At 52.2% G+C, this 10596-nt stretch overlaps 5 protein-coding genes across 7 annotated transcripts in view; all 5 read right to left on the bottom strand.

Annotated features, from left to right (window-relative positions):
- Positions 1-813: 813 nt before the first annotated feature.
- LOC134676667 (histone H3) lies at positions 814-5645 on the bottom strand. 3 transcript variants are annotated; one of them, XM_063535066.1, is made up of 2 exons: positions 5629-5645; positions 814-1225 (listed from the first exon to the last, which is right to left on the bottom strand). In XM_063535066.1, the coding sequence occupies exon 2, from the start codon at positions 1222-1224 to the stop codon at positions 814-816; it is 411 nt and encodes a 136-aa protein (XP_063391136.1). In that variant the 5' UTR covers position 1225; positions 5629-5645. The 3 variants fall into 3 exon arrangements, with proteins under 3 accessions (XP_063391136.1, XP_063391135.1, XP_063391137.1); XM_063535065.1 differs by lacking the exon at positions 5629-5645 and adding an exon at positions 4997-5021 and having other exon boundaries at positions 814-1229; XM_063535067.1 differs by lacking the exon at positions 5629-5645 and having other exon boundaries at positions 814-1230.
- Positions 2212-2589, bottom strand: LOC134676665 (histone H2B). Its single transcript, XM_063535063.1, has one exon. It carries the CDS (start codon positions 2587-2589, stop codon positions 2212-2214), a length of 378 nt encoding a protein of 125 aa, XP_063391133.1.
- Positions 3492-3869, bottom strand: LOC134676669 (histone H2A). The gene has a single exon (XM_063535068.1). It carries the CDS (start codon positions 3864-3866, stop codon positions 3492-3494), a length of 375 nt encoding a protein of 124 aa, XP_063391138.1. The 5' UTR covers positions 3867-3869.
- Positions 4685-5362, bottom strand: LOC134676663 (histone H1C-like). Its single transcript, XM_063535061.1, has one exon. The coding sequence runs from the start codon at positions 5360-5362 to the stop codon at positions 4685-4687; it is 678 nt and encodes a 225-aa protein (XP_063391131.1).
- Positions 5646-9217: 3572 nt separating the features above from the next.
- LOC134676625 (basic salivary proline-rich protein 2-like) overlaps positions 9218-10596 on the bottom strand; it is a 2687-nt gene continuing 1308 nt past the window's right edge. Inside the window, exons 2-3 of the mRNA XM_063535021.1 lie at positions 9299-10579; positions 9218-9254 (exon numbers count right to left, since the gene is read on the bottom strand). Coding sequence (XP_063391091.1) covers positions 9218-9254; positions 9299-10579 — 1318 coding nt within the window. The remainder of the gene's footprint in view (positions 9255-9298; positions 10580-10596) is intronic.

Raw genomic sequence — 10596 nt, forward strand, 5'->3', positions numbered from 1 at the left:
TTGCGGCGCGCGTCGACACGAGTGGAATAACTGGCTATCGACGTCTGTGCGATATTTATACGCTTTACCCTATTGCGGGGAGACGGGGGACGGGGTTAGAGATATCGGAGCATTAATATTTGATTTATTTTTCATTCATGAAATATAATATAATATTGATAAATAATTTCATATGATATGGTTATTTAAATTCATTTTGGGGATATAAATATGTAGTTACTCACATATAATTACTAACTATAATAACGGCGACCGGCTCATGGAAGAGAGGCCGTATGTATAACTAACTACATATATGTAGCACTCTCTATTTCTATTTCATTCCCCTCTAATCTCTAATATTATCCTCTAGCATTCAGTCAGTGGTAATAATTATGTCGATAAAATTTCGAGAAATCTATATTATTTTGTCTTAACTTAACTTTTAGTTGGCGCGTAATATCACGAGTTTAATTCACTTTCCTTCTTTCCATTATACTACATAATAGAGTATATCGCGGTTAAATTTCATATACTACTTACTATATTACCGTACATCTTATGTATGAATTGATGTATATATTTACTAATGACTAATAATATTGATCGATCGATTTATCTACGCAAGTGTTTGTTCAAAGAAACATATTATATAATTTTCGAATCATGTGTGGCCCTGAAAAGGGCCTTTTGATATATGACAGAAGCTTCACGTTCGCATGTCCAGACGCAAAACGCGTGGTACAAAATAATAGATATAATGTAACCGAATGCGTTGGCGCAGACTGCGTTCGGTGATTTAGCTCCGTGCCGATTTTAGCGTGGCGGGTGGTTTTAAGCACGTTCACCGCGGATCCTGCGAGCCAGCTGGATGTCCTTGGGCATGATGGTCACACGCTTGGCGTGGATGGCGCACAGGTTGGTGTCCTCAAAGAGACCGACGAGGTAAGCCTCGCTGGCCTCCTGGAGAGCCATAACGGCAGAGCTCTGGAAGCGCAGGTCGGTCTTGAAATCCTGAGCGATCTCACGCACCAGACGCTGGAAGGGCAGCTTGCGGATCAGAAGCTCAGTGCTCTTCTGGTAGCGACGGATCTCACGGAGGGCGACGGTGCCGGGCCTGTAACGATGGGGCTTCTTGACGCCCCCGGTGGCCGGCGCGCTCTTGCGGGCCGCCTTGGTGGCGAGCTGTTTACGGGGCGCTTTACCACCGGTGGATTTACGAGCGGTCTGCTTGGTACGGGCCATTGCGAAAAATAAAAATTACTACGACACACGGTACTACGTTACGTCAACGAGTCACGAGAGGTAATAAACTTCGCAACGCCGAGAGGCGCTTTTTATGTGCTCGTCGGAAAGGGACGGAGTTAGTGTCCGTGTGAGCGAGAGGGTTATAAAATTCACATACACGGTCCCCCTCGCCCCTCTTTTCCTTTCTCACCAATGGTACGATTTCTAATTACAATAACATTAATATTATTGAAATATTATTAATAAATTTGCTTTTTTTTTTTTTTTTTTTTAGGTATTATGTATGAGTTAGGACAGTTAGTTAGGTTCCGCGGAGCTAGGTTAGGTTAGGATTGTAAATAACAATATTTGACCGAGTCAGGTCAGCAAACCTAACTTACGAGGTTAGGTTAAGTTAGGCGATATTTATGTAAGTATACTCGATATATTGTTCAAGTTTGATTTGTTTTGGAAATTCCTGGCATCTGGTAACCTAACCTAACTTAACCTGACCTAACTCCTAAAGAAACCTAACTCTAGCGAACCTAACTTAACCTAACCTAACTCTAGCGAACCTAACATAACCTGACCTAACTCCTAGAGAAACCTAACTCTAGCGAACCTAACTTACTTATTTTACAGTACATATGGTCCTATTTTCCGGCACTAGTGCGTAAAATAGCACATTTCGTGCTATGTCAAAAGTTTATAAAGGGCCATATGTACACGTCCCTAACCCTATTTAACCTATATTATTAAGTGTTGGTAATGTGTAAATAAATAATATTTTTTATTGATATTTATCGACAGATTGACACAGTATGCGCGGTTAGAAACTTCTTATATCATATTCAGAACGTATTTGTGGCCCTGAAAAGGGCCTTTTTGGTTGTTGCACAAACCACACTCTCGAAGCGTGTCGTGTCGTCGCAATACGAACTACCTAAACCCATTACACTAAAAGTGTATTGAGAAGACAGACCGCATACGAGGAACGACGTACGCTTACTTGGAGCTGGTGTACTTGGTGACGGCCTTGGTGCCTTCACTGACGGCGTGCTTGGCGAGCTCACCGGGCAGCAAGAGCCTCACGGAGGTCTGCACCTCCCTGCTGGTGATAGTGGACCTCTTGTTGTAGTGAGCGAGGCGGGAGGCCTCGGCGGCGATGCGCTCGAAGATGTCGTTCACGAACGAGTTCATGATCGACATGGCCTTGCTGGAGATACCGGTGTCGGGGTGGACCTGCTTGAGCACCTTGTAGATGTAGATGGCGTAGCTTTCCTTGCGCTTATGCTTCTTCTTTTTCTTAGAGTCCGACTTGGAGATGTTCTTCTGGGCCTTGCCGGATTTCTTGGCGGCCTTACCGCTAGTCTTGGGTGGCATTGCGATATAGTTAGATGCTTACAGTACGAGAGTCGAACTGGAAATATGATATTTTTTTACGGTCGCCCGATCTTTGCTAGCGTAGCGTACGGGAAATAGGGGATTAAAGATCGAGCGTCGAGCCCGCGGTATCTCGACCAATAGCGTTCGTGCATCATTAACATCGTCTGTAGGCATGGTGGGGAGTGCGAGGGCGTGTTGATATTATGTATTTAAATATTCATTATTATATTATCAATAATAAATAAACATTACCCGCCTGATGTGCTATGCTATGTAATAATAATAATGAGTTAACCAAAATATATTTGAACCATAACCATCTGTCATCAATTTTTATAACTGTAGGCGGCCAAAAATTTGGTATATTATAATTATTTATTTATTTATCATTCTTTTGTTACAGAGACACACTGTTGTAGCTGAGTAATTAAGTAAGTAAGTAAGTAAGTAAGTAAGTAAGTCTTTGATCCGTCCGAGCCATCCATAAACAAATAAGTGAGTGAGTGTATCCGAGTGTCTAATTTATAATATATTTAATTATGTGATGTATGTGTTTTTCACTATAGGAACGATAATCACATTATAGTTCAGTACCTACTCTTACCGTAATTATAATTCATTCATAAATGTGTAGTATCATAATTATTTTTTTTTTTTTTTTATTATTATTATTCATCGATCTAATGACATCATATACGTATGCGTTATGCCATGAAACTTATAACTTTTACACAGAATTATATTGTGGCCCTGAAAAGGGCCTTTTGTAACGGTCACTCGGGCGGGAATGTAACAGAGGCCCCGTGCGTGCGATAAATGTACGCACGAGACAAATGCACACATTCACCAGTCGCCGTGTGTTACCGCTAGAGATGTAGCCTGATGAGAAGTGAGGACACTTAAGCCTTCTTCTCGGTCTTCTTGGGCAGGAGTACGGCCTGAATGTTAGGCAGCACACCACCCTGGGCGATGGTCACACCGGAGAGGAGCTTGTTCAACTCCTCGTCGTTGCGGATCGCCAGCTGGAGATGCCTAGGGATGATCCTGGTCTTCTTGTTGTCGCGAGCGGCGTTGCCTGCCAACTCGAGAACCTCAGCGGCCAGGTACTCCATGACGGCGGCTAAGTACACCGGGGCACCGGCACCGACGCGCTCGGCGTAGTTGCCCTTGCGTAAAAGCCTGTGGATACGGCCGACGGGGAACTGGAGTCCGGCACGGTTAGAACGTGACTTTGCCTTTCCCTTAACCTTGCCACCTTTACCGCGTCCAGACATGTTTGATGAGAGATTTAAGTTTTCAGTTTACACACAACGGACGAGAGCACGTATTGCTCGTGAGTGTCGGACAAGAATATTTTTTTAGCAAGCCGCGCGTTAAGCTATATAGTCTCACGGAGCGCGCTGATAGTGGGGATATAACGAGCCGACATAACACGAGACCGATCGACCAATCGACGCCCCGCATGCAAGAGTGCGAATGAATAAATAAATTAATAACAAAATATTCTATAAGTAAGTTCATATAACTCCACATTAATTTATATAATTTGGCCTATATCTATAGGCCATACGTACGTATACTAAGTATGTAGATAACTTACTAAATATTGTTTGAAATGTAAGACTTGCGTCATATCATGTTTATTTATTTATTTACGTTCCAATAAAAAGTTGGTGTAAATTCATGATTAATGAAAACCTAATATAATCTCTATCAGTGTGATAATCATCATCATCGTATTGATGACTTTTGTGCCTTGATATTCGACTTTTTACTCCGATCCGAACACCTTTTGGTATGTTATATATATAAAAACACTTTCGATTCTCTCATTGATAAATCGATCGATCGACTCGTGTATGTGCTCATTGCAATGAAACAGAGGTGATATGAACCTTTGAATACATTTGTTAGCCCTGAAAAGGGCTTTTTGATGTGCGTATAACGCGCACAGGCGTATGACGTGAGTCGAGAAGAGGCGAGACACGTCGTCGTATAATATTTATAGCAACGACAATCGACATCTCCTCTACCATCACGACAACTACCGCGACCGATGTAAGGACGACGACGACAATATGGCGCAGTCTTCTTACTTCTTCGAGGCAGCCTTCTTAGCGGCGGGCTTCGCTTTGGGAGCGGCAGCAGCCTTCTTTGGCTTGGGAGCTTTAGGCTTCTTGGTCGGCGGCTTCGCGGTCTTCTTGGCCTTAGGCGCGGCGGCGCTCTTGCCCTTGGCGGGGGTGGAAGGTTTCTTCGCTGCGGGCTTCTTTTTGGCGGCGGCGGCCTTCTTGTCCTTCGTGGCGGCCTTAGGCTTGGCCGGGGACGCGGCGGCCTTCTTCGCCTTAGCCGGTTTAGCTGCGGCGGGCTTCTTAGCGGCGGCTGATGATTTAGCGCTAGATTTCTTGGCCGCGGCGGGTTTCTTGCCGGCGGATGAAGTCTTCGATTCCAGTTTGAACGAGCCGGACGCGCCCTTGCCTTTGGTCTGTATGAGTGCGCCGGATTCGACTGCGCTCTTCAGATATTTTCTAATGAAAGGGGCCAGCTTCTCGGCGTCGACCTTGTACTGGGCGGCGATGTATTTCTTGATAGCCTGCAGGGACGAACCGCTTCTCTCCTTCAGCTCCTTGATGGCGCTGTTAACCATCTCGGACGTCTTAGGGTGGGTGGGCTTCGCCTTAGGCTTCTTAGCGCCTGCGGAGGCGGACGCCTTAGGCTTCTTCGCGGGCGTCGCCGGGGCGGGAGCGTCGGCAGCAACTGCGGTATCGGCCATATTTAAATAACCAAGTAATATATGTAGTTTAACAAATTAGTAAATCGCACGAACTGCGCAAAGAGAACAGCGGACGCGTGTAAGCGGAGCGCTGCGCTGGCGAGTACTAAACACGAGTCGCATGCAGCAGGATCATCTCACACTCCCCATGGGGGGGCGTGGGGAGGCCATGTCAGGGCGAGGCCCTTTTTGGCTGTGTCTATCGCGGGCTGTAACGACAGCCCGGTCTGTTGAGCCGACGTTTAAGTTGTCGGCTTTTCTCTCACTTCCTTCTTCTTCTTTCTTCTTTTGTTGGCCATCATGGCTTAGTGGTCATGTTGGCCAGTCTGCGGCTTTGTGGTTCCTAGGGGTCTGGTGTTGGTGGCACGAGCTCGCGCGGTTGGGCTCGTGCTCGGCGGGCCTCAGGAGGGCGGGCGTGGAGGGGGGCGATCCCCTGCAGCAGTGGGTGTTGCGATGAGTCGGCACGATCGAACATCCTGCGCGCAAGTTGTCCGATGAATTCGTCCAGGCTCGGATGCTTCATGTCCCTGTAGAGTGTTGCATTTCGCACTCCGCGTGGGGCTCTAACGATCGCTCTGAGGCTGAGCGTCTCCTGCGCTCTGAGTCTCCGCCTGTTTGACTCCGCCGTCCTGGCATACCAGGCAGGAGCCGCGTACGTCAGCCTCGAGCGGATGTATGTCTTGTAGATCCCCAGCTTCGTGCGAATGGGGAGGCTGCTGTGGAGCACTGGACGAAGTAGGGTGCGCGCAGTTTTCGCTCGCCTCACTACCTCCTCGACGTGCTGCTTCATAGTGAGGCCCCTGTCTATGGTGACCCCTAGGTACTTTGCTGTGTGCTGCCACTGGATCTCCTCGCCTAGGAGCTTCAGTGGTGGCGGGTGTTGTGCTGCTCCCGTGAGGAGCGCTTGGGTCTTGCCGACGTTCACTGAGAGCCTCCATTTGGTCAGCCACTCGGGTAGGGCGTCAAGCTGGCGCTGGATCTTGCGTGCGGCGTGGGTCGGTGAGATGGACGACGCGTAGTACGCCGCGTCGTCCGCGAACAGGCCCAGCTTGACGTCGCCGACCACCGGGATGTCATCAGTGAACCAGGCGTAGCAAGATGGTGAGAGGCAGCTTCCTTGTGGAACTCCCGCGAGGATCGGGCGTGCTGAGGATAGGGCGTCCTCAACTGCCACTTGGAAGCTTCTATCCGTGAGGAAGGAGCTGATGACGCGTACTACTCGACGTGGGGCCGAAGACGTTGACAGCTTAGCTAGCAGGCCCTCATGCCAGACTCTGTCAAACGCCTTCTCCATATCCAGGAACACCGCGACGATATGCTCCTTCTGGTTCATCCTCTCGCCCATAAAGGAGAGGACTCTTGTCAGCTGCAGAGTTGTGGAATGTTCTGACCGAAATCCGAATTGCTCCGGCCTCGGCACGATATGTGGCTGTAGTCTTCCTAGCAGGAGCCTCTCGAAGACTTTAGACAGGGTACTGAGCAGAGTGATAGGCCGGTAACTCTCCGGCCTTCTTCTGTCCTTCCCCGGTTTCGGCAGCATGATGACCCGGCCAAGTTTCCAGGTCTTCGGAAAGTGGCCCGAGCGCATGATCCCATTGAACAGGCGTGTCACCGCCACGATGGTGTGCTGCGGCAGGTGACGAAGCGCCATGTTCGGGATCGAATCGGCGCCCGGGGCCTTCTTCGGGTTGGTTCTTCTGGTTGCGCGTCTAACTTGGCCGGGTGAGAAGAAGACCGGGTCCTCCTCTGCATTCGGCGGTTGCTCTAAGTACCCTGTCAGTTGCTCTTCCACCTCCCTCGTGTGGACCGCATTTGTAGCAGGGTTCGGTTGAAACGTTCGCTCCAGGTAGTCCGCGAACAGTTCTGCCCTCTCTTCGGCCTTGTAGTGGAGCGCTCCCCTCTCGTCCACGAGTGGCCTTACTGCCTCTTTGGTTGTTCCCAATTGCCTGCACAGCCGGTGAATGGAGGGCACGTCTTCGTCTATGCTGGCAATATGGGTCTCCCAATCAGCTGTTGCGTTGTTCCGCAGCTCAATCTTCACCTTCTCCACTAGGTTGTTGAGCTCGGTCTTCAGGGTGGGGCAGCGAGTTTGTTGCCATCTCCTTCTCAGCTGGCGTTTCCGCAGGATAAGTGCCTGGATCTCCGCGGGGAGGGGCTTGTACCGCTCGCCCTCGGGGATGGTGTGCGAGGAGGATTCTAGCGCCAGCTGTATGTTGTCGGTGATGGCTTTGGCTGCGGCTTCAACTTCCTCGGCGGTGGAGACTGGTCCGATTTGAGGGTTCTGCAGTGCGTCTGTGAAGGCCCCCCAGTTGGTCTTCCGCCTCGACTTCCTCCTCGGGACGGAGTATGGGACCGCTTCTATGGTCATAAGTACTGGTCGGTGGTCCGACGGAAGGTCTGGCAGTACTTCCATGTTCAATGCGGCATTGCAGTCGTTATGGACTGCGAAGTCTATGATGTCGCAGGTTCCTTGGCCATCTGGGTGTCGTGTAGGCTCCCCTGGTCCTGTGACATCGTAGTTTGCGTCCATTATCACGCTGTACAGCGTTCTGCCGGCAGCGTTTATTTTTGAGGAGTTCCAGGCAGTGTGCTTTGCGTTCCAGTCCCCTGCCAGGATGGTCGGCCCTGAGGACTGGAACAGTGCACGGAGATCTGCTCTTAGGCGGCTAGTCGGGTGATGTGGGGGTCTGTAGACGGTGTAGAGCCGGAGGTCTCCTTCGGCCACCCTGATGTCGACTCCGAGCGCTGTGAAGGAGTCATAGGGCACGAAGTCGACAGGCTGGTGGATGATGGTTCTGCGGACCATCACGGCGACTCCGCGGAACGGGTATCCCTGCTGGTTTGTTTCGTTCCGCTGGTATACTACGTAGCCTCCCATCTTGAGATCGGTCTTCAGGAATGTCTCGCTGACCAGCAAGATGTCCACATTCTGCTCGCGGAGGAAGGTGCGGAGCAGAGCTATCTTGCTGGTCAGAGATTGCGCGTTCCAGTAGACTACCCTCAGCTTACGGTTGAATGCTAGCTGAGGGTAATGTTGTCCTGAGGGCCTTGGCGACCGCTTGTGGTCCCTGGGCTGCTGCGGCAAGGAGCAGGGCAGCTATCATTGCTGCCAGGTCTTGGCCATCAGCCGGTGGGGCTGGTGTTCCGGCTGGTGCTTCTTCTTTTGAAGGAGGAGGAGGAGCTTCCGCCGGCTTCTTCTTCTTCTTCTTTTTGTTCGCCTTCTTGTTGTTGGGGGCCGTGGCTGGTGGTTGGTCCCGGCCGCCCCGCTGTGTGGGAGCGTTTGCCGCCGCCATTAGGGACGCCGGCGCTGACTCCTCCACATTGGGCTTGGGGACGCTGGCCCTCGTCTCCGGTCCCGGCTTCTCGGGTATTGGGCGGGATTTTGCGCCTCCTTTCCAGCGTCTGAGTTCCTTCAGGAAGACAGGGCATCTTCTGTAGTTCGCGGGGTGGGGGCCCGCGCAGTTGGCGCAAGTACATGGTTGGTCCTTGGGCCTCTTGCATTCGGCTGCTGGGTGGGAGCCTGCACAGCGGACGCACTTCTGCGGTCTGTGGCAGCCTTTGGAATGGTGGCGGAACCCCTGGCATCTGTGACACTGTGCTGGCCCGTTCTTGCCCCTCCATGCTTCAACCTTCACCGAGTTCATGTAGAGGAGCTCAGTCACCCGGTAGAAGTGTGTGTAGTCTCGGGGGGGTCCTGCGAGCTGTACGAAGTATATACAGCCCGGTTTACCCCCTCTGGCGTTGATTTGTTTGACGTACTCGACCGGGTAGCCGAGCCCCTCGCACGCCTTCTTGATTTCTTCAACTGGAGTGTCGGATGGGATACCGCGCAGTGCCACCTTCATTCGCTTCTCCTTATCCAGCTGGTATACGTTCCACTCCAGTGGTTCGCCTGCCAGCTCCAGTTTTTCCAGATGGTTGTATACGCATCTGTACTCGTCCGCTGATTGGGGTTCGAAGCGGACTCCTCTCCCCATATTTTTGGAGTTCGGTGCTCTTCCCAATTCTTTGGCGATTTCTCCACAGACTTTGTACCACTGTGGCAACACTGCCGCCTCGATGTGCGGGTACTTTTCCTTGCGCGGCTGTTGTGGTGGTTGGGGTTGCTGCTGCGCCTTCTTCTGCTTCTTGGCCACCTCGGCTGTATCTGCCGCGGCGGCTTTGGAAGCATATGAGGTCTGCGGGTCTGCTTGTGGCGGGGGCCCCAGGTTGGTGTGGGGCTCTTGGCTGGGTCCGGCTGCTGGTGGTTGCAGCTCCGCAGAGATGGGCTTCTGTGATGGTGGGTCCATTGCGGGGGGGCACAGCTTGGTGGCTGGCCCTTCCGGTGGGGGGCATAGTTGTGGCTGAGATTCAGGTTGGGGCTCCTGTGTCTTGGGGCCCGGAGTTTGGTGGTGTCTTCTGGTGGTGGCTCGTTGGGGCTTGGGCTCCCCTGGTGGGGGGGCTTGTTGTGGTTGCTCGGGCTCCTTGGTTGGGGGGCCCGACGGTTGTTTCTGCTGAAGCCCCTCTGCGGGGGGGCTAGGTTGGGGCTGCTGGGGCTCTCTGGCGAGGGCTTCATCTTGGCGGGCCTCCGCTGATGCGGGGGCTGGGGGTTCCTCTGTTTGTAGCGGGAATACATTTAGATTCCTCTGGACAACCCCTTTCAGGCCGCACCTCACCAGGATTGATGTGGGAGATGGGGCCTTCCAGGGGGCTATCGTTTGTGGGGGCTGATGGTGTTCACGTGCGGCTGGTGGTGCGTCGCCTCCTGCCGACCTGGACCGGCGGCGCAGTCTTGGGTCTCTTGGTGGCGTAGGCTTGTTACAGTGTCTTTTTTCGTGCTGCCCCTGCTCGGGGCTCTCCACGGGTCTCTTGGGCGGCCTCAGGACGGCCGGGTTGGCCCTCAAGAATTCCAGAAATGGTAGATCTTCTGGTTGCAGCTCGGTGTGCATCCCCAACAAGTGTGAGGAGATGCGGATGTAGGCGGCCATCCACGCCTTCAGGCCCGCCGACGCCAGTTCAGTCCCCATCATATGGGCTACTACAATCGTGTCTGATTGTAGTAGGTCCATCGGGGACTCGGGGGGGCCGGCGGGCGACACGGGCGAGAAGGGCCGCGTCGTGGGTTCCGGCAAAAGCTGGTCCGCTGTTTCTGTGTCCTCGGGCCCCTCCGGGGCGGGGGTAGTGACGCGAGAGGCGGGGGCGTCGCCGGCGGTGAACTCGGCGAGGTCTGGGTCCTCGCTGCCCTCCAGTGAGCC

The sequence above is a fragment of the Cydia fagiglandana genome, chromosome 24 (assembly GCF_963556715.1).
Source record: "Cydia fagiglandana chromosome 24, ilCydFagi1.1, whole genome shotgun sequence".
Taxonomy (NCBI): domain Eukaryota; kingdom Metazoa; phylum Arthropoda; class Insecta; order Lepidoptera; family Tortricidae; genus Cydia; species Cydia fagiglandana.

Coding starts and splice junctions, on each gene's coding strand:
- LOC134676663 (XM_063535061.1), bottom strand. CDS start 5,362: ATGGCCGATACCGCAGTTGCTGCCGACGCTCCCGCCCCGGCGACGCCC.
- LOC134676667 (XM_063535066.1), bottom strand. CDS start 1,224: ATGGCCCGTACCAAGCAGACCGCTCGTAAATCCACCGGTGGTAAAGCG.
- LOC134676665 (XM_063535063.1), bottom strand. CDS start 2,589: ATGCCACCCAAGACTAGCGGTAAGGCCGCCAAGAAATCCGGCAAGGCC.
- LOC134676669 (XM_063535068.1), bottom strand. CDS start 3,866: ATGTCTGGACGCGGTAAAGGTGGCAAGGTTAAGGGAAAGGCAAAGTCA.